Source organism: Chrysochloris asiatica, unplaced genomic scaffold, assembly GCF_000296735.1.
Source record: "Chrysochloris asiatica unplaced genomic scaffold, ChrAsi1.0 scaffold00312, whole genome shotgun sequence".
Taxonomy (NCBI): Eukaryota; Metazoa; Chordata; class Mammalia; order Afrosoricida; family Chrysochloridae; genus Chrysochloris; species Chrysochloris asiatica.
In genome coordinates, this window is record NW_006408830.1 from 1,015,354 (window position 1) to 1,037,174 (window position 21,821).

General features: G+C 49.9%; 1 protein-coding gene across 1 annotated transcript in view; it reads right to left on the minus strand.

The window, feature by feature from the left end:
- Nucleotides 1-2,697: 2,697 nt before the first annotated feature.
- DNMT1 (DNA (cytosine-5-)-methyltransferase 1) overlaps nt 2,698-21,821 on the minus strand; it is a 51,520-nt gene continuing 32,396 nt past the window's right edge. Inside the window, exons 17-40 of the mRNA XM_006875160.1 lie at nt 21,651-21,769; nt 21,292-21,384; nt 20,627-20,778; nt 19,759-19,946; nt 19,478-19,661; nt 15,432-15,529; nt 15,036-15,183; nt 14,044-14,159; nt 13,662-13,866; nt 13,450-13,583; nt 11,465-11,638; nt 10,773-10,994; nt 9,012-9,204; nt 7,992-8,076; nt 7,645-7,773; nt 7,230-7,512; nt 6,784-6,925; nt 5,729-5,895; nt 5,307-5,484; nt 4,593-4,788; nt 4,194-4,360; nt 3,952-4,068; nt 3,313-3,403; nt 2,698-2,732 (exon numbers count right to left, since the gene is read on the minus strand). Coding sequence (XP_006875222.1) covers nt 2,698-2,732; nt 3,313-3,403; nt 3,952-4,068; nt 4,194-4,360; nt 4,593-4,788; nt 5,307-5,484; nt 5,729-5,895; nt 6,784-6,925; nt 7,230-7,512; nt 7,645-7,773; nt 7,992-8,076; nt 9,012-9,204; nt 10,773-10,994; nt 11,465-11,638; nt 13,450-13,583; nt 13,662-13,866; nt 14,044-14,159; nt 15,036-15,183; nt 15,432-15,529; nt 19,478-19,661; nt 19,759-19,946; nt 20,627-20,778; nt 21,292-21,384; nt 21,651-21,769 — 3,616 coding nt within the window. The remainder of the gene's footprint in view (nt 2,733-3,312; nt 3,404-3,951; nt 4,069-4,193; nt 4,361-4,592; nt 4,789-5,306; nt 5,485-5,728; nt 5,896-6,783; nt 6,926-7,229; nt 7,513-7,644; nt 7,774-7,991; nt 8,077-9,011; nt 9,205-10,772; nt 10,995-11,464; nt 11,639-13,449; nt 13,584-13,661; nt 13,867-14,043; nt 14,160-15,035; nt 15,184-15,431; nt 15,530-19,477; nt 19,662-19,758; nt 19,947-20,626; nt 20,779-21,291; nt 21,385-21,650; nt 21,770-21,821) is intronic.

Genomic DNA, 21,821 nt, shown 5'->3' on the forward strand with positions numbered 1-21,821 from the left:
CTTTGATCTTCATCAGCAAGTATTTTAAGTCCTTGTCACTTTCAGCAATGTTATATCATCTGCATATCGCAGGTTGATAATGAGTCTTCCTCCAATCCCAATGGCATGCTCTTCTATGAATAAGGAAGGCCTATCTAACTAGGCTATGAAAAAAAGAAAATGAGAAAACAAATATAAATAAATCTAACCAAAAGCCAAACCCACAGTTGTCATGTTGATTCTAACTTATATGACAGAGTAGAACTGACCCACAAGGTTTCTAAGGTACACATCTTTCCAAGAAGACTATCAGATCTTTCCCCCACAGAGCAGCTGGTGGGTTTCAACCTTTTGGTTAGCAGCTGAGCACTTAATCAATGTGTTACCAGATCTCCTTATAAATAAACTTAATGCATTTAAAATAGAAATCTCTATGTGGCAGACACAATGTAGTTGGAAGAAACATGGGCAAAGGTGAATGTTCCTGTGGCCCAGCAGCTCTGCAGTGTGCTGAGCTACGTGATGCAGCCCTTCTAGTAATTCCCACCAAATGACTGGGCTGTTGTTAGGGGTTGTCAAGTCGGTTCTGACTCATAGCGACTCCATGCCCAACAGAAGGAAGCACTGCCCGATCTTGTGCCATCCTCATAAATTAGATGTTTGAGTCCATTGCTGCCGCCACTGACAATCCATCTGGTTGGGGATCCTTTTTTTTTGATCCTCCACAAATATATGTTTGTGACCCAGTAAGGGGACAGGATAGCTTGCTAATAGAGCAAATACGGTATGTGTGTGGCACCCTTGGGGTGGGTCCTGTCTTGTATGCTATTGTTGTAAGAGAAATAGCACAAGTGGGTGATTTTAACAAGTTTGTTCTCTCATGTACGTATTCAATCTGTACGCTGAGCAAACAATCCGAGAATCTAGATCATATGAAGAATGTGGTATCAGGGTTGGAGGAAGACTCATAAACAACCAGTGACTGATGAAGATCAAAAGGCCACAGCCTTCAGTATGGATTGTACCTCAATGTAAAGAAAACAAAAATCCTCACAGCTGGACCAATAAATAACATCATAAATGGAGAGATGATTGAAGTTGTCAAAGATTTCATTTCACTTGGATCCTCAGTTAACATTCATGGAACCAGCAGTCAAGAAATCAACTGATGTATTGCATTAGGCAAATCTGCTACATAATCTCTCTCTAAAGTGTTCAAGAGCAAAGACCTCAGTTTGAGGATTAAGGTGTACCTGACCCAAGTCATGGTATTTTCAGTAGCCTCATAACCATGTGGAAGTTGCACAGTGACTAAGGAAGACAGCTGAAGAACTGATGCATTTGAAATGTGGTGTTGGAGAAGAATATGGACTGCCAGAAGAACAAACAGATCTGTGTTGGATGAAATAAAGGACGTACTCCACTCCTGGCTCATCCTTTTTGATAACGAAATTCCCCTTTCTGCTTCAGACATAGATTATTGTAAATTTAGCAGCCCCCACATTAGGGCTCTCTAACGGATTGAAGTGTATCCCCCCAAAAGATCTGTCAGTGTGGCCTGGTCACGATTGTCCGTGGTTTGGTAGCTCTGTGATGATCCCCGTGATGTGAGCTAATAGGGTTAATTAAGCCAGTAAGAGGATTTAGGGTGGGATGCACCACCCTAGCCCCACCACAGCCCTGATCCCATGTCAGAGAGTCTCGTAGTTGTCAGAGACAAAAGAAGAGAGAATAGAGCAGAGATCAGAGGGACGTACTACCACAAAAAAAAAACGAAAAGCGAACCGTGCAGTGTACCCTTAGCTCCTGCACTAACCCGGTGGGCTTGAACTGCCAACCTTGTGGCTAGCAGTCTGGTGCTTATCCTACAGTGCCACCAGGGCTCTGTAACAGGAGAAAGCGGGTTGCTATTAAAGAAGTTGAAACTTTGCAGATAGAGTAGTACGAGGCCCTCGGTCTCCTGACTGCTGTGATGTGACCTGTGAACGGAGTCCATCAGCTAACGCCACGTTATAAAACCCCACATGGAGGCAGTGGGGCAGGTGCCACTCAGCACCCAGGAAGTGGCCTCTGGTGACTGATAACTCCTTTCTTCTTTAAGCTCCATCAACTATAGGGACTTTTGTCCTCCGTCCTCATGGTCACAAGAAGGCTGCTGGACCACCAGGCACCAAAAAAGCCCATTAGACGAAAGAAAGGTCTGCAAGGCCAGCCCGGAGGGTTCCTTTAACAGGCTTTCTTGGAAAGAGCACTAGCCAGTTCTGTTTGCATTTCAGTGGCCAGAACTGAGCCTCACAAATTCCCCCCACCCCCAACACATGTCATCCCAATCCCTGGCTGGCACCACAGGTCAGCCAGAAGCCCCAAGATGGCAAAATCACAAATCACTGCCCGGGATGGTTTATAGGAGAGATTTATTTGAAGAAATATTACAACATATAAAAACTACATAAAGTCTTAATTCCCACTCATACAGTGGTAGATTTGATATAATGCAGAATAAAAAACCTTTAAAATCCAGAATGCACAAAGTACTGCACAGTTTGATCACTACGTGGTTATGGAGAAGCGAGCCTCACCGAATAGCTTCCTGTCAGGCAAGGCTACAAACACCATGTACAACACATTGGGACCAACAGATTTCTACCATGTTAAAAACACAACATCAGTGCATGTTGGGGACTCCTGTGCCGGAAACAAGGGCCGTGGAGGGCAAAACTAGATCCTGGTAACTTTCTCCTCCTTGATTTTAGCTGAAGGAAAGTAAACAGGGAGAGTCACTCCAGGGAAGACAGACAACATTACACAATGCAACAGGAGAGTCTAACAAACACCCAGGAGCCTCTGCTAAGGGCCCACCTGTGAGAACACTGGAAGTTGGTATGCCTCAAAAGGTGCCCCCTAGAATGGATTTCTAAGGAGCTCTGTTAGTGTAGTGGTTATGAGTCAGGCTGCTAACATCAAGGTCAGCAGTTCGAAACTACTAGCCGTTCCACGGGAGAAAGATGAGGCTTTCTGTTCCCATAAAGATTTACAGCCTCAGAAACACTATGCAGGGTCGCTATGAGTTGGAACCAACTCCATGGCACATCCCCCCCACCACCACCAGAGTGGGTTTCTAGAACCCACCAAGCCAGTTTCCTCAGAAGTGAGAGCATGTGGAGCAGCCAGACCTGACCGCACACCTCCTGTGTGCTGGGCTCTCTGCTTCTGCCCTGGAGCCTGACAGAAGGGGGAAGTCTGAGAGCCGGGCTGCAGAGCCCAGTGGGCCGGGCTGCCCCCACCCACACATCTCAGCTATGAAAACACTCCCAACCCTCTAAGCCCCAATACCTGAGGTACTCTCTCTAGCTTTAGCCAACACACAGAGCTTGATCTCCAAGCCAATGGCCTTGGCTAGGGGTGGCGGTACGGCATTACCAACCTGCAGGAGGGAAAGAAGACAGGGGATCGGGTCGGCACTGCCCAAATCAGTTCCTAGAGATCAGCTTGCTCAAAACTAGTAACAACTCAGACACTGGGCCCCCAGGGGAAGGGACCCCAGAGTCCTTCCATCACAATGGCCTCAGACCCTCTAACCCACCCAAGGACCACCCACAGAGGAGGGGGCCTTTAGAGGAACTTTGAAAGACAACACCAGTGCCAAGACTCGTAAACTTCCAGCTAGGCTTACACAGGCTGAGACCTGGGAGGACAGAGTGAGCCTTCACTGTAAACCCAGGGCACTGCTGGAGTTTTAAGTCACATGAACGCAATGAAAATACACTTCAGAGCCAAGCTCACACCAAAAGATCAATGAAGAAATGTTGGGATAGCCACCCCTTGTAGGCAGAGCCGACAAGCTCTGGGTGATTGTGTTGTGCCCACAGCTGGACTGCATTCCACCCTGATGAAAACCACAGGCCCACCCGTGGATGAAACACCAGTCCGTAGGGACGTGAGACGGGGGCCAGCGGGGACTGTACCACTGACCTGCCGGTGCTTGTCCAGGATGTTGCCGAAGAGCCGGTAGGTGTCAGGGAAGCCCTGGGAACGGGCACACTCCCGCACACTCACCACACGGTGTTGCTCGGGGTGAAGCACTCGGCCCTAGGGGAACCAGATGCACTGGGGTGGGGCAGGGGCACATTTCCTCAGCCTACACCCCCTGAGCCCACACCTGCTCTCCTAGACCCTGCAGTGCCAGGCCTGAGCCTAGGGCCCTGGGGTGCTACCTGCTTGCCCATGGGCTCGGGGTTAGTGACGGTTGTGCTGAAGAAGCCATCCCATTCGAGCCGTCCGTAGAGGCCTGCCCAGTGGTTGTGCCTGTTCCCAGTGTGGGGCAAGCACCAGGGGATGAGGGTGTTGAACTGCCGGGCCAACTGGTCACAGGTCTTGCCTGCTGAAAGAGAACACCGCAGTCAGGCTGTGGTTAGCAGCGGGCGTGCCATCCAAAGCTGGCATCCGAGCCTGACCCAATTTTGCAAGTGAATAGGCAGCGGCCCAAACAGCTCCTTCTGGTCAAAGGGTCCCAGGCAACCAGTAGGCTGGCCGGCCGGGAACTGGAGTGGGGTGACCGGGAGGCAGCTTCAGGCCCACCGTGAGGGAGGTAAAGCCCGGGAGCAGGGTCTCACCTTCCACACAGGAGCAGACTCCTCGGAGGGCCCCGCTGCTGCTGCGGCCGTTCTTCCGGTCATGGTAGGTATAACACAGCTTCTTGGTCATGGTGCCATCTGAGAGCCTCACCTCAATGTTGGGCAGGTCGCGCCAGTCTGAGCCAGGAGCCAACGGGATGTGCCGCATCCGGGCAGCCACCAGTGCGCTCATGTCCTGAGAGAGGGTGGGCCCAGCAGTCACCCAACAGCCAGCATCTCTACGCCCACAGGGGTGAACCCCATGGGGCTGGAATCCCATTGGGAGGAGATGCAGTGAACCCATTGACAACTCACTCAGCTCACATCCACACCAGAGATAATAAAGAAAGCAGGGACAGGGGTTGAGGAGGGCGTTAGCCGAGCCCTGCAGGCAGGAGTGGGAGGAGGAGGGCCACAGCCACCATTTGGGGCTGATTCAGGGACAGCAGAAGGCTGAAGGAAGCTTTACATGAGTACGTGTTGCCATGGGGATGGGGGCCCTGGAGGCGATTGGGGGGACTACAGTGAGGAGGTGATGCTGGGAGCCCACTGAGGTGGGCAGGTGTGTGTAGATGGGGATGTTGCCATGGGGATGGTGACGGGCCGGCTGGGAGCTGCCAGAGGAGCAGATTCTGCCTCCCACACCGAGCCTGGGTCTATGATGAGGGCCCCAGTCTGAGCTGCCAGTCTAGTGTGGTAGGTCAGGAGCCCTACCTTACAGATGTGGTCTCGCAGGATGGGCTGGTATTGCGTGCCCCGCAGCTGTCTCTGGAACCAGGACTGAGGCTCCCCGTTGTACGAGATCTCTAACGCCGAAGCACCATTCCGGACCTCAGGGAGGTCAGACATCGTGTCCCGCACTGTGATGGTTCGGAACGGACCCGAGCTCAACCTGAAACGGCACCACAGAAGGGCACAGGTTGACAGCTCAGAGGCCATACAGGCAGTGTTCTTCCCGGGACCCCACCCTAGAGGGGCGAGACCAGGGAAGGTGCATGGAGGCAGAGGCGTGTGGCCGGGCGCCTGCACACAGTACCCAGCCCGAGAGCAGAGCCTGAGAGTGGAGGTGGCAGGTCAGATGCTATGCCCTCAGTGGGTAACCCCCCAAGTCCCATTGTGGTGAGTGAGGTTCCCACCTCGTTATGTTGCTGACAAACTTCTTGTCGTCCACCACAACGCTCAGTTGGCAGGCCCGGGGCGCAAACACGTGCAGTGGCTCTGGGAACAGGGGGAGCTTCTCTCCGGGGGCCGCAGCCAGGATGATGGCCCGCCTCCGCGTCTGCGCCACCCCGTATTGGCCAGCCTGCACGTGGGAGGACCACACACACACACAGAGAGTCAGTGGGGCACAAGACCAGCTGGGGTGGCTGAGGTCCAGCTCCCTCGTCCAACTCCCACTTAACCAGCAGGTCTAGACCTAAGGAAGAGGATGTGGGGTCAGATGAAGACACAACATGACAGTTTCAGGTAAGCCACGAGTGGAGATGGGCACAAACTGCTCCTGACTGAGCAGTGAGGGCCTCAGGCCCAGGAGCCTGGCCCGCCCATGGGACAGGGACAGAGAACTAGGCTGCCATGCAGAAGGAAGGCACCATGCAGCAGGAGCCCCCTCGTCCCACCCCGGCTCCTTGGGCAGATGCAAGGCTGTACTTCTAGAGGGGCTGTGAGGAAGTGGACTTGTGGGGTGCCATCCACATGGTTTTCTACCTAAACACTGAGACTGTCAGCTATGGTGGGTGCTGGCCCAAGCACTCTTTCTCCTTCTCCACCTGCCCCCCCATCCAAATCCCACCAGGACCCACCCTACTCTGGTAGGACTTTGCTATCACAGCTGATGACATGTGCAAAGAAAACCCCCTACTTCTCCCAACAGGGGCATGATCCCAGGTCCAGGGGTTAGGAAACTTCAATAGAACTCTTGGCAGGGACACAAATTCAATCCATAACACTCTACCCTCTGGTAGCGTGGTGGTTATGAATCAGGCCGCGAACCTCAGGGTCAGCAGTTTGAAACAACCAGCTGTACTGCGGGAGAAAGATGAGGCTTTCTGCTCCTGTCAAGATTTATAGCCTCGGAAACTCTGTACAAGGTCGCTATGAGTAGGAACTGACTCCACGGCATAAAACCACCACCACCACATGCAAAATGCATTCACCCTATGCCAGCAGACCAGTTCTGCGGGAGGCCCACCTGCAACACGCCGAATGTGCACTGGTAGCCCATGCGGACCAGGCACCGGAGGGTTAGCTTCAGGACCATGGAGCGCTTGAAGGAGACAAAGTTCCTGACGTTCTCCAGAAGGAAGTAGCGGGGTCGGTAGTAGTCACAGTAGCTGGGGAAGGTGGGGGAGACGATGAGAGCAGCTCAGACCTGCCCCACCAAAACCGCCCTGAAGGCTCGCCCTCGGATTGATTATCTGGAGGCTGTATCTCCCAACTCCCAACATCTCTCCCCAGTGAGAACTGAGATGCGAATTTCCTGATGGCCAAGACCAGCTGCCTGGTCTCAGTGCAGGGCACAAGTGGTACTGCTTATCACCTGGCACATCTAGTCTCTCAGCCCTGGGACTGTCTGTCTAGTCACGTACCACTGAAGTGCCTGAGGTCAGAGCGAAAGGGGGGTTTCTACTCCTTTACCTGAGGAAGGAGACCACCAGGGAGTTTTTGAACTTGGAGTACGTGCGAGAATTGAAGCGGTTCATGCCGCTAAACCCTTGGCAGGGTGGCCCACCACACAGCATTTCCACATCTCCCTTCTGAGGCAGCTTCTGGCCGCGGGAGTTGGTCTCCTCCCCGGCCATGACCAGCTTCAGCAGGACGTTGCAGTCCTCTGTGAACACTGTGGACCCAGGATTGTTCAAGCGGAATGCCTGGGCTGCAGGGTCCCACATCTCAATGGCCCACAAGGTTTCAGAGATGCCTGGTGGAGGAAAGAGCAGAGATGAGGCGCTGGAGTCAGAGTTGTGACCAGAGCCAGAAATGACGGCTATGTAGAAGCTGCCGGATCCAGCTCTACTTGCTGTCCAGGGAAAGAAAATTCGCTGGCACTTACCTGCTTGGTGAAATCCTTCCGACAGCCCCCCACAGCCAGAAAACACATCCAGAGTGCGAAGTTTGGGCAGCTTGACTTGTTCCTCTGGCTCACTCGGCTCACTTGCTGGAGACTTCGCCTTGCCTTTCCCTAGAGAAGAGCGGTCCAAAATAAAACCCAACAGCCAATCGTCCTAACATCCTGTCTTCAAACACCTTACTAGTTCAAAGGCCACCATGTCTTAGTTGTTAATACAGAAGGAGGGAGAAACAACGTCTCCCCAGAAAGGGCTATCAGAGACTGATTGACAGGTTCTGCTCCGAGTTACTAAGACACATTTGAACAAATCAGAAGGAATGAAGATATACCTTTTCCTTTCCCTTTCCCTTTATTTCCAGGGCTCCGGGCATGGTTGGGAGGGTCTTCAAAACTTTTGCTTTTTGCATTATAGGCCTGAAAAGGAGAGCATTCAGTCTGGTAAAGAAACACACAGGTCCCCTCTCAAATGCAGACTACGTTAAGAAGTTAATTTGATAGAGATTCATTTAATATCTCCCTAACAAGGTTGGTGGTTCAAACTCACCAGCCATCCCTCGGAAATCCTATGTAGGGTTGGTATGAGTCAGAACCAACTCGATGGCACTTAATAACAACCAAGGCCAAGAGTAATTAGCCACCAACAAGAATAGCTTGATTCTGCTACACTAGGAACTCAAAATAAACTCATTCTATCAACACAAATATTTGGCCGACACAGAAATTGCTGCTATCTGAACCCTGACAACTGATTCTTAAAATAGGAAAGCATTGTTCCGTAAAGGAACAGATTATTGTCCAATTAGGCTGCACGTACCAGCCCCGGGAAACACAACCATGCACTAAGATCAAAGCCAAGCTCAAACAACGGAAGGCGATGAGCTTGATGGGTACTGCCATGTCCTCCCCCACCCACTGTGCACAGCCCTGGGGATCAGGCTGAAGGAGGGCCCGACTCTGTTTTCCAGGACAGGGGCAGCTTTCCCAACTCCACACGAGGGCCCTGTTCGACAGGGCTGATGGGGGGGTTCCCTAACAGTCCTCAGGTAAATCTGAGCGGTCTTAGTTACATTTTCTTTCAAGGTCGCGTTTTGAAAACGAGGAGTGGTAAACTCTGGCACGACTTGAGCAGTCACAGAAGCATACTGCAGAGCACCTTTAGATGACTCAAGCTTTGAAAAACCCTGCCCGGGTCCCCACTTTAGTTCCCACAGGGCCGGTTCACATTAGCTAGTAAAGCCCCTGATCGCTAGTACCCCAAGTCCTCCCCCATAAGCTAAACAGTGAGCTGCTCTCTTAGGACCTAGCTGAGTCTGGCCTCAAACTCCCAACAAGTTAGCCCAGAGTGACACCTCGAGGAAGTAGAAGCGGTCCGGGCCCCTCGATGAGTAGTCCTGCAGGCACTCGGGCAGGTCCTCCCCGTACTCCACGGTACAGCGGCCCTGCACAGCCTTGAAGTCCACCACGGCCTCCTCATCACTCCAGTAAAGCAGGTTGATGTCTGCGTGATAGCTCGCTGGGGTGGACTTGTGGGTGTTTTCTGGCCTATGAGAGGAAGAGTCTCAGTTACCGAATCCTTTGTGAAAACTTTGTGGCGGAAAACTTTGTCCTGAAAACTTTGTGGCTGCTAGCTGCCGTCGAGTCGGCCCCTGGCTCATGAGGAACCCATGCACAATGAGATGAAATGCTTCCCCTTCCTGCATCATCCCCCAAATCTGTGCCCTGCAGGGTGTTTTTTGGGAAGTAGATCACCAGACCTTTCTTCCTGGTCCCTCTTTGTCTAGAAGCTCCACTGAAACATGTTTTGCATCAGAGCAACATGCAAGCCTACACCGACCTCAGTCAGATGTGGCAGACAAAGAGTCTACCACTGAGCCCCCTTACTGTGAGTTCACAATGAATTCAGCAGCACATTCCTAAGAGTGTTTTGTGACCAACAGGTAAAGCCAGCTGTCACTTGCCTCCCTGTTTGGCACAGAACACTATAAACGGAATGAAACGCTTAGCTGAACTGCTCCACTGCCCCGGCCGAAACAGTCTAGTCCTGTTTCAAGAACAGCTGCCCAAGAATCTAAAATCTGTGGTGTTAGCTTATAGCAGATAAGAGGGGAAGATGCTACTCTGATGCTTGCAGTTGAAGTTAATTTGGGTCTTGCAGTGTTGAAAAATCCCAAATGGAAGCTGCTAAAAGCAGAGCTCCAAAGCAGGAGATAAGATTGGGGTTCAAGTCATTCTTGAGTACTTTCCTTTCCAAAAATTCGATGTCACATGATAAAACCAGCTGCACACTTACGGTCCCTGCCTTCCACTCAGGCTTACAGCTTTAGAAGACTTCAGCAAGGAACTTTCTGCTGAAGAGACAAGAGCAAAGCAGAGTCCAAAAAGAGAGACCAGCACGCAGGCTAAAAACCACCATCTAGCTATGAACATGGACGCACAGACTGGATGCCTCCTGTTTGAGAGAACGCTGGGAAGAAAAAAGAGCAGCAGCTGCCTGCCTGCTCAGAAGTCCACAGAGAGCTCTCTTCACTTGCTCTGGCCAGCAGGTCTCTTTGTGTTATTACAAGGACTTCAGAAAATCTTTGTTAAGGTCCACATTAGCCAAGAAGTGAATGGGTCCATTTCAGGTTCAGGCCTAACCACTACCAGTTATTAGAGACCCAAGAGAATAAGACTGAGTTAAGCCTAGACCTTGGGAAAAGCATAGAAATAGAGAAACCCCAGACACAGGAACAAGGCAGGGAGGAGTGGGAGGACCCTTGAGGAGGGTGAGATTGGGGGGTGGGGGGGAGCCTGAGTGGCCCAACAAGGAAAACTGGGCATCTCCAGTGGGGCCTCCAGAGAAGCTAGCCCTTCTATCCCGGCCTGTATCACACAAACTCTAGACCTCTGTGTAAGGATTTCTTTTGGAAGAAGGGCTCTGCAGCTTTAAGAAGCATCTAGAAGCCTGAGCTATACATTATAATTATAGTCCACATTAGTGCCCACCAGGTCATCTTGTTTGTTTAATTGTGGTGAGAACACACATACAGGAATCTAGTGAATAAACCACAACTGTGTGTGTCATGAGCCCAATTCAGACAGGGTCGCCTGGAAGACAGGCTTTCGCCCACCTGTAAAACTTGTTGATCCGGATCTTGATGTCTGTCTCATTGGGCCTGCCATTGCCTTTCTTGGTACAGAAGATCTCCTTTATCCGGCCAATTCGGTATGGCTCAGGGGCATCCAGGTTGCTGCCTTTGATGTAATCAGAGTATTTCCGGTAATGTTCCGGATACAGATCTTCGTCCACAGGCTCCTTCCGGGGCCGTTTCACAGGACTGGACAGCTTGATGCTGCAGAGAGTAACCATTACGACAGGTGAGCATTTAGCCTTAAGGTAGTTCCACAGGACGAGTCCATACGATAACCATTTCATCTAACCATCTTACACACAGGCAGGTCAGAGCCTTCGAAAAGATCTAGACAAAGATGAAACTTCATTCATCTCCATCTGGGTGCTAAAGGCTGCTCATCATATACATCCAGTTCTTTGCTTCCTGGCCACATAGCAGGACCGACTGACTGCCCAGCACAATTCTGACATGCTGACCATGCCCGCGGCCCTCCCACCACCTGCAGACCCTTAAGTCACTCTGGACTGGATGGCTGGATCCTGTCTGAGCTCAAGGACACCACCAACGTGATGGTAGCTGGGATTAAGGCTGAGGGGTAAGGGGTACCTGCATGGGAAAGACAGCCCCAAAGCCAACGCTTTCCTGGCATGGAGCTTCCCATTTCCGAATGGGCCCCGGGAGCTACTCACTTGAATGTGAAGGCCTCGGGCAGCAGGTACACACCATCTCCCACCCGGTACTGGGTGCCATTCTTGGTGGCGGATTTGTAGAGGAACCGGGTGTCCAGATCCTCAAGCTGCTCCATGACCCTGGGGATTTCTTTTTGCCTCATTTCAACAAGACGGGCGCAGCTCACACAGAACCTAAAGGGATGAATGAAGGACAGAAAGCAAGCCCTGAGGGGGCCGTGGTGACTAGCTGCCACCGGCTTCACCAGAGGTTTGGGTAACCACAATGAGGTATCACTGGATGTTCAGTGAAGGAAGTACCTTTCTTATAACTTTACCTCATACTACTGAAAGCACTTAATTTGGAACCAAAACTCAGATATCACATCAACACCAAGAACACTGCAACAAACCCAACTTTTGAGTAATCAATACAAACATCTTATGACATTGACCAACAGATTCAGACTATAGCTAACAATCCACCATAAGCAAGAACGCAAGCGGTGGTCCTAGGAGAACTCAATGTACGTTTCTACATTAATATGGCAGAAGAGGCTCATGCCATGATCTCTGTTAAGGCTAAAAGGCCCTTGATAAGATTCTACATTCTTCATTTAAAAAAAAAAAAAAAATGTTTTGTTGTGAATTATGTGATAGTTTACATAGGAGAACATTGGCTTTACATTCATCCTATCGCATATTGTTTCATTGCCATGGTTATAGTCCCCTCCATGCATCATCAACCAACCAAAGGGTATATACTGCAAGCCTGCCCTCCGGTCATCAGCACACAGCCCTTCTCCTTCTCTGGGTCCATCTCTCCACGTCATCTTCTCTGCCTCCATATCAGGCATCACTGCTTCTCTGGGTAGGGTCCCACATTCCACTCTTCTTCCTTGATGGTCCCAGGGACCTCCACTCCTGGACTGCAAAGTCAACCACTCCCCTCCTTCTGCTACAAAACGTCTACCTTTACATTTCCAACCCTCACAGTCAGTCCTGATAACAATTATTCACTATTTTATCACAAGTGCTATTCCCATCTCCTTTCATCAGCCCCATCCAGACAGACTGGATACTACTCAATGGAGAGTCTACCTTCCCCTGCGCCCTCTGGATCTAGGCTCCCTCCTGAAAGCTTGTAAGCCAGTCACTTCGTGCCTTTGTAGCCCCCCATTTTGGGTAGCCAATGTCCAAGTTGCCCATCCCTGTCTACCCCGATTCTACACTCTTCTTGATAGAAGGAGACAACTTTACAAATAGAAGTCAAAGCCAGTCAGTATAGCAGGTGGATGGGAGAAATCCCAGCAGCCTCAGGGCACCCTGCCTGCCCTTCCCTGTCATCATTACTGCTGTGCTCTGCTCTGGGGGCGCCTGCTGACGCTTCTACACCAAACAAGCCAGGTATACAGGCTAGAAAGGAAGGGGTAGGAACAAAACACTGAGAAGATAGAAGTCTCCTTAAAACTTCCACCCCCCACTTAGAAAGAAACATTGGTAGCGTTGTGCAGATGTTGTAGGTTGTGTTGGGCTGCTAACCATGAAGTCATCAGCCATTCTGTAGGAGAAAGATGAGGTTGTCTGCTCCCATTAAGATATACAGCTTTGAAAACCCTAGGGAAAAGTTCTGCCCAAGTGAAAGAAAATGAAGTAAGAACTCTCACATATAGGAGAAAACACCTAAGATGTGAAAGAAGACATGTACGCTCTGAAGCACACACAGAAAATCTTCCAACTAAGCTGTGGCCTGTTCTTGGTTATGAAAACTTGCTGCACAAGTAGCTTCTCCAGGTTAGCTCCACATGTAGGCAACGCAACACAAGCAGGCTGGTCTTTGGTTGTCAAGAAGACAAAGCGGGGTGGGAAGGGGAGGCAGAGGGAAACCAGCTCCCTGATGGAAGCTCCCGAAGAGCTAGAGTGATCCAGCAGTGAGCATGTCATCCTGTGTGCAACAGAACAGGGTCACACGGAGGGACACAGAGGTGCCCAGGGCCGACACTCACTTGTGCTTGTTGTCCTCCGTCGGATGCATATTTGGAGGAGACTCAAACCTTGCATAGTCCTGATCGTACCACAACTGGTAGAAATAGGTCTTCCCATCATCCTCTGCCATCATGGGCTCAGGATCCATGCCTCCCTTTGGTGAGAAGGACATGGTGTTGGCCATAAGCCCATGCAACGAAGCAGGGGCCTGGGCAACGGGGTCAGCTCTCACCTCCATGGCCCAGTTTTCCGACGGGGCTTTATACAGCACCTTCACTTTGCTGTGAACGTAAGAAAGCTGCATGTCTTCACACTCATCTACCAGGAACAGCTCGAGAGGGTCTGAGGTTGCTCCCAGGACGGTGTCTGTCCCAGCGCAGAACCAGTGGGCATGGAACATCTGTCCATTGCTGCTGTCCTCCCACAAGGCCGTGACTCTGGAATTGGGAGAGGAGAAGGGGAAGACAGTTCTAACTTGACAAGCAGGCACGTGACTGAACCTACTATCATCTGGTTTGAGTTTAGAGCCAAGAGGTGCTGTTGCTGCTAGACTTAACAAACTATATATCTTCTACTTAGACGTGGCTGAAGTCATGCAAAGGGAGGGTACGAACCTTGCTAAATACAGCGGTTTTGAGGAATCATCGGGACTAACAGAGACACAGTCCCCCACTTCCAGGGTTTCCGAATCAATGCATACCTTCTTATAGTAACTCTTCTTCCCATCAGTCTGAAAACAAGAATGTTTCAGGGTTTTGAGGATCATTTTGAATGTCTGCGTTAGAACTGACCTGTGTGGTCTTCTGTTACTTTATGTACAATCATAATTCATCAATGACATCGTCATTAGGAAATCAGATGTTCTCTGGGCCTGACTCCCAATGGAAACAGCCACTCCCCATGGCTGGACACCAGCAGCCAAAACGCACCCTCTGCCTTCCTGTTGGCAGCAACCTAAATTCCCATGTCAGATATGAATGAACAGCATCCATAACACCTTCCCATGGTCTGTCTATAAGGCCTGATTCTGCCTCCTAGCTCCTCTCCTGCTTGTCAGTCCTCCCACCTCAGGACCTTTGTAGGGGTTCCTCCCTGACCTTTCTAACGTTCCGCCCCTTCCATCCCTCTCCCCTGCCGTGTTCTGCTGTGGCACACACCATGCGACAGTGTGTGTGTGTCTGCCTTCTTCCAACACTGGCGCATCAGTCCTGGGTCTTACCTGCATGTCCCCGCCATGTCCCTCCCGGGCTTACAGCAGCACGGGCAGGGAGCAGGAGGCTCACGTCTATTAAGTGAGCTGAATGCATCTTTGGTTTTACTGACATGGAAGAAGTAATGACAAAAGGGCATTTTCTCTCCAGGTACAGGAACCTGACCCTGGTGACATCAAACAACTGGGTGACAATCTGCCAGTGCCCAGGCCCCCAGAACTCTGTCTACTGGCCATTGTACTGTCAGGAAAGCTGAGCCTTAGGGGCATGTTTCTGGTGGTCCTGCTCTCTTAGAGGGCAGACGAGAAGAGCAGGCCTCTAAGCTCCAGGCTCAGGCTGCTGACGAGGTCTGGTGGGCAAGACACCAGTAATGGAGAATCTTCCCTCAAGATTACCTTGACAGCTTCTCCAATCCAAGAGATCCTATTCTTGTTCTGTTTCTTTTTCTTCCCTTGATGCATTTTCTTGGGTGATGGCATCTCTGGGATATTATCATCGACTTCGTCATCGTCATCTGCCTCCTTCATGGCCATATTGGGACACCTGCAAAGCCACTTGTTAGGTTTTAGGGTTGACTAGGGAACTCAAGTTTCTTCCCACAATTCCTAGCCCACAAGGAAATCCTCTTTTATAAACAAAAGTCAACTGCGGCTCAGATGCCAGGAATACGCCTGTGACAACCTTACAAAGAGATCCTGTAGCTCGATTCCCACAGAAAAGCCCCTCCGGACCCCTCCATTTCCCACCAGCTAGTAGTTTCCCGACTGCGAGGAAAAGTTGGCCACACCTACCTCCTCTTTTGACAAGCCTGTTTGCTACGTCCACTGCCACCAAACTTAACCATGTCCTTGCAGGCTTTACACTTCCCACATTCGGGCTGCTGACAAACCTAGAAAATACCATTAAAGAAGCTTACCGACAGTTGTCTATGGGGGACTGTGTCCCTCAACAGTGTGTTGGAATCCTAACCCCTAGCAATATAGGGCGGATCCTATATCTGATCACCCCTGAGTTATAGAGAGGAGCAGAGACCCAGAGATGGGGAAGGGGGGGAACGACAGATGTCACATGACAATAACCACGGCACCAAGGGCTGCCAGCCAGGTTGGTGGTTCAAACCCACCAGTCGCTCCTTGGGAATTCTATACAGAGCCGTTATGAGTCAGAACTGACTTAACCACACTTAACACCAACACCAACAAAGAAGGCCCTCCCCTAGAGCACCCCCCTGAGCTGGAAGAGAATCTGTTTCTGTTCTTAAAGCTATTCCCTGCGGAACCATTCTGTGACAGCAACAACTAAAATAAACAGCTCCTAGTAACAGGAACCAGCTCTTTTGGCAAATTAAAGTATTTAAAACACGGATAAGAAAAACGAGATACCAGTCAGACCCTACAGTTTGAAAAGTCAAGAATCTGCCTTGTAGCACCAGCACAGGTGTGGGGCACAGCAAACACATCTGGGTGCAATTTTCTGCACCCAAGTTAAATATACACACCCAGCCAGCCATACCACTTCTCTAAGTAGAGACATTCGCAAGACACCGATTTTCAAGGACGTCATCACAGCAGCATGTGACGAATCAACGCTGCCCATCAGGAGTAAGTGAGGTGTTCGTATAATAAAACACTATGGACAAGTTCAAACAAGTGCACTACCTCTACCTGAATCAACACATCACACAGCTGCAAATAACACCAGGTACTTTTTTTGGAGGGGGGGGAAATAGTTTAGAAAGTTACAAATAGTTGGTATGAATGTGATAAATAAAAAACAACTATAAAACCAGAAACGTGAGAACATGTAAATCTGTTAGGGCTGCCACTGAAGAACCAAGGACAAACCTCCAGCCCAGGAGGGCAGCACAATAGACATTTCTGCGGCAGCTGCTGCACTGGCCTCTGTCTGCATGAAAGTGCAAAAGACGCCAAGTAACAGATACCAGAACATACCCAATCTCGGGATCACACTGTTGTTACTGTGAAGTGCCATCGAGTCAGTTCTGACTCACAATGACTCTGTATAGGGTTTCTAAGGAGCAGCTGGTGAGTTTGAACTGCCAACCTTGTGATTCAAGCTGACCTTGACGTCAAGTGCTTACCCTACAGTGCCACACCAAGACTCCTGGATCATATTTTTGTGGCTAAGTACTGTCAAATCATTTCCGACCCATAGTGACCCTGAGGAGCAGCTGGTGAGCTTGAACTACCAACCTTCCGATTTAAACTGACTGTATTTTTGTTTTATTGTGAATTATGTGATAATTTACATAGGAGAACATTAGTTTTACATTCATCGTATCGTATATCGTTTCATTGCCATGGTTACAATCCCCTCCATGCATCATCACCCAACCAAAGGGTATACACTACAAGCCTGCCTCCCGGTCGTCAGCACACAGCCCCTTCTCCCTGTCTGTGTCTAAAGTCCCCAGCCGCTCCATTGCTCCATGTCATCATCTCTGCCTCCATCTCAGGCATCACTGCTTCTCTGGGTAGGGTCCTGCTCTCCGCTCTTCTCCCTTGATGGTCCCAGGGACCTCCACTCCTAGACTGAAAAGTTAATCACTCCCCTCCTTGCTACAAAATGTCTACCTTTACATTTCCAACCCTCACAGTCAGTCCTGATAACAATTATTCACTATTGTATCACAAGAGACCTATGCTTATCTCCTTTCATCAGCCCCATCTAGACAGATTGGATACTACTCAGTGGAGATTCTACCTTCCTCTGGATCTAGGTTCTGTCTTGAAAGCTTATAAGCCAGTCACTTCTTGCCCTTGTAGCACCCCCATTTTGGGTAGCCAATGTCCAAGTTGCCCATCCCTGTCTACTCTGTTTATGGAGGGGGTGGGAATGATCCTTGCTGTAAAGATTTGTTCCCTCATTTGAGTTACTGCATCCATAGGTGTAGGTCAAATTCAACAAATTGTATCAGATTACTCTTTTTTTCCTCTTCTTTCTTCTTCTAGTTGAGCTCTGATCATCCAGTCATTGAAGCCAGGACAAGTGGGTATTATTTGCAAGTGTGGGTGTTCTTGTGCATATGCCCTCTCTTCTTATCAGCTGGACACTTCACTCTCCACTCTAGTCCTCTGTGGCTATGTCACTGTCTCTGGGCCCAAGAGTCCCCAGGTCTTGCCACACTGCTGGCCGACCAGATCTTCACCCGGGTTCACAGGAGTCTATTGAACGTTGTAGGGCTTAGCTCACAGCTTCGTTGCTGTTTTTCCCTCACTTCCCCTTATTGGTAATGAATATGGTCACTGAAACTGACTTTTGCATCCAGCGCCATTAACCCACAGTGTTATACCCGGACTCCCCTTGATCATATTGCTGTTGTTAGGTGTCATCGAATCAGTAGCGACCCACAGCGACCTTATGCACAGTAGAATGAAACACTGCCCTTTCCTGAGCCAACCTCACTACTGTTGCCACACTTGGCCAATCCACCTCGATGGGGGTCTTCCTCTTTTTCTCTGACCCTCAACCTTACCAAACATGATATCCTTCTCCAACAACTGGTCCCTCCTGACAGTCTGTCCGAAGTATGAGAGACGAAGTTTGGCCATCTTGGCTTCTAAGGAGCACTCTGGCTGCACTTCTTCCAAAGCGGATCTATTGGTTCTTTTGGTAGCCCATGACACTTTCAATATTGTCCTCCAGCACCATGACTCAAAAGCATCAATTCTTCTATGGCCTTCCTTATTCACTGTCCAGCTTTCACATGCATATGAGGTAATTGAAAATACCATGGCTTAGGCCAGGCCCACCTTAGTCCTCAAGCTGACATCTCTGCTCTTCAGCACTTTACCATGGTCTTGTGCAGCAGATTGGGGGAAGCTATAAGCACTGGGGAAACCCTGGTGTGGCGCTGTGGGTTAATGCACCAGACTTCAAAGCTGCTTGAGAATTGCATGGTCAGCAGTTCAAGCTCACCAGCTGTTCCTCGGAAACCCTATACAGGGTCATTATGTGTCGGAATCAACTAGACAGCACTTAACAACAACAACATAAACACTGGTAGTGGGTTATATGTTGGTCTGCTAACTGCAGGGTCAGCAGTTCAAATCTACCCTCTGCAGGAGACAGATGAGGCTTTCTGTTCCTGTAAAGATTTACAACCTCAGAAACAGTTGGTCACTTTGAGTCAGAACCCATTCGACGGCACATAACCACCAACACAATAAGCACTGGACTGCTAATAGCAAGGCTGGCAGTTCAAACCCACCGGCTGCTCCTCAGAAACCCTGTACAGGGTTGCTATGAGCTGAAACTGACCCCATAGCACTTAAAGAACAATTAGTCCGTGATGAGATGGACGGACAGTGCCCGCAACAATGGGCCCTTACATAACAATTGTGAGGGGGGTGCAGGACGGGGCAGGGTTCCACTCTGCTGTACGTGCGGCTGCTGAGTAGGAAGGGACTTGACAGTGCCTCACAGTAGTAAAGATACCTCCCCGTGGAAGTAAAGATGGCTAGGAAAAAGAGGTCTTTTCCAGGCTCATGTCTAACTCTGAGCATGTGCCTGCCTGCCCAGGAAAGCTACGCCATGCGACAGGACTGGCTCTCAGGAGGAACTCCTTTCCTTGGGGGAAATCACTGCCTCAGCACTTACAGTGGGGGCTTCCAGGCAGTGCGGGAGCAAGAGCCCCCCAGGAAGGCCCCCGCTCTTCTTCAGTTAATGACGGTGGCAGTAACAGCAGAGCACCAAGAGCGCTTCTCTTTAGAAGGCTGTGACAGCATGTTCCCTGGACCCGAATTCCTCACATTGGAGCAGTGAGAGTTGTCAAGTCACAGAGACAGAGGCCAGGAGCTGGGCTGGGCGAGGTTACCTCACAGACACCACAGCGCCGACGTTTAAACGCATTCTCCTTGTCCTCTTTGTCATCTTTCTCAATCTGCTCAGCGAAGAAAGTGTCAAAGATCTGGTAGACCAGCTTGGTGGTGGTGGCTTTGGTGGGCCCCTTGTCCTTCACCTTGGCAGAGTGTCGGATGGTCCGACGCCGCTTGGCTCGTCTGGGAAAGAGGTTGCACCATTTGAGCGGGAGCCTGAGGAGCGGCCCCAGCAGCCCTGCCTTCTCACGGCGTCCGTTTGCTGCTGCACTTTCCTTACCTCTGGCCGAGGGTGACCCCAGCCAACTTGATCAGGTCTCTCATGCAGGCTGTCAGGAGGATGGGCTGCTCATCACTGTCTCCAGCCTCATCGTAACTCTCAACTTGTTCCACCACAAACTGGGCGTGGCGAAGGAGAGAATCCTCTGTGAACCGATTCAGGTTGAGTGCAGAAGACGGAACAGTGGTCTTTAAAAAAAAGAAAAGGAAAAACAAGAAGTTTCTCTTATATGTAAGGCAAATTGTTTCAATCCAACTGAGCAATGGTTTCTATTGATTGTAGACATGAGCTCTCGAGTAACATCTCTATACCTCGGCATCCCCAGGATGGGGTTTAGGAGCCCACGAATTTAAAAAATCCCAGGATGCTCAAGTCCCTTCTATCAAATGACATAATATTAACATAAAAGTGGTACCCATCCTCCTAAACCAAAAAACCAAACCCACTGTCTTGGATTTGATTCCAACTCATAACAACCCTATATGCAGTGTTTTTGAGATGGTTAATCTTTACAGGACTAGACGTCTGTCTCCTGAGGAGCAGTTGGTGGGTTTGAACTACTCACCTTATGGTTAACAGTCCAGTGCTTATCCTACAGCATGCCATCAGGACTCCTTGCCCATTTTCCCATAAACTTTAAGTCATCTCTAGATTACTTATAACACTTAATGCAAGTGCTCTATGATTAGCACTTCAAGATCTCGCTTAGCCTTTGAGGGATTGGTGTAACAACTTAATTCACATCCCACCCCTAAAAATTTCATCCAAGGTTGGTTGAATCTTGGGATGTGGTACCTGGGATACAGAGGACTGACTGTATTTGTAGAACTAGATGAATCCTAAATGATAAAGAACTGAACTCTCTTACCTCAATCTTATTGATCAAGTCTTCATAGGTAGAATCAGGATTGTTCTGCAGCAACTCGACTACTATCTTACTGATGTAGATCTTTTCCTGCATCAGTCCAAAGATCGGGGCATACTCGGGGCTGGGCTCCATCAGGATGTATTCAGCATACGCTGCAGTGAAGAGAGAACGTTTGTTAAAGCTGTTTGAGCACAACAGCACCTATAGACACCGCAGGGCAGTGATGAGTGCATCAGGATTACAGAATAGTCTAAAAATAAGACTGTGTTCAAATGTTAAAGTGCAAAGTAGAATGCATCGGAGTTAGCGCATTCTGAAGTGGCTATCTGGACTGGCTAGAAAACTGGGACAGAATTGAGTGGGCTTTGATTTCACCTTGCCTGTGGTTTTAGATATTTGCTCAGGGTTTAAGTGGCAAGAATATGCCCTGCTCATATAACCTGAGACGCAGACCAGGACTGCCCTAGTGCACATGAGAGGCTATCATCCCAACTCAACGCAGTATGGTTCCAGCATAGTCCCTCATGTGGAACTTTCAGCAGGCCTGCTGAGAGAGACTTCACACTAGAGCCCAGGCAGCTCGGGGTGGGGGGTGGGGGGGGGGGGGGGGCTGGGAGGCCCTGTGATTGTTTCCAGAAGGAGGCTCCACCTCCTCAGATACTCACAGGAGCTCAAGCCAATCAGGACCTTTTCTCCTCCATCAAAGCCAGTAATCCACCATTCATTGATGGGGCCCAGGTTTTTGCCATTCACACCACCTAAGGAGAAGAAAAATCACTTTGCCAATAGACCAAGAGCTAAGACTCACACCAAAAACCCAGACAACTGAGTGATACTGTGAGCCCCCAACTCAGCTGACATTTCTTATCAACTGGGCCAGGTGGTCCTCAGAGGGATTTTACTTATAGCTGGCTCAAAGCACCAAACTCAAGGTACAACTCTAAGAGACAGTCATTCCATCTGAATTTTACTTTTGAGTTTTGCCTGTTTCTCCTACACAGAATCCGGAAGCAGCTCTACTGACCTTCAATAGAGGGGTCATCATCATATATGGGTTTTGCTGAGCCAGAAAAGCAGAGCTCGACATTCTTCTCAATGAGGCCGGCATCAATCGGGCACAAGTGACCGTGCTTACAGTACACACTAGAGAGACAAGAGAGAGCCAGTGAAGGCAGGCCACAGCAAACAGTTACCA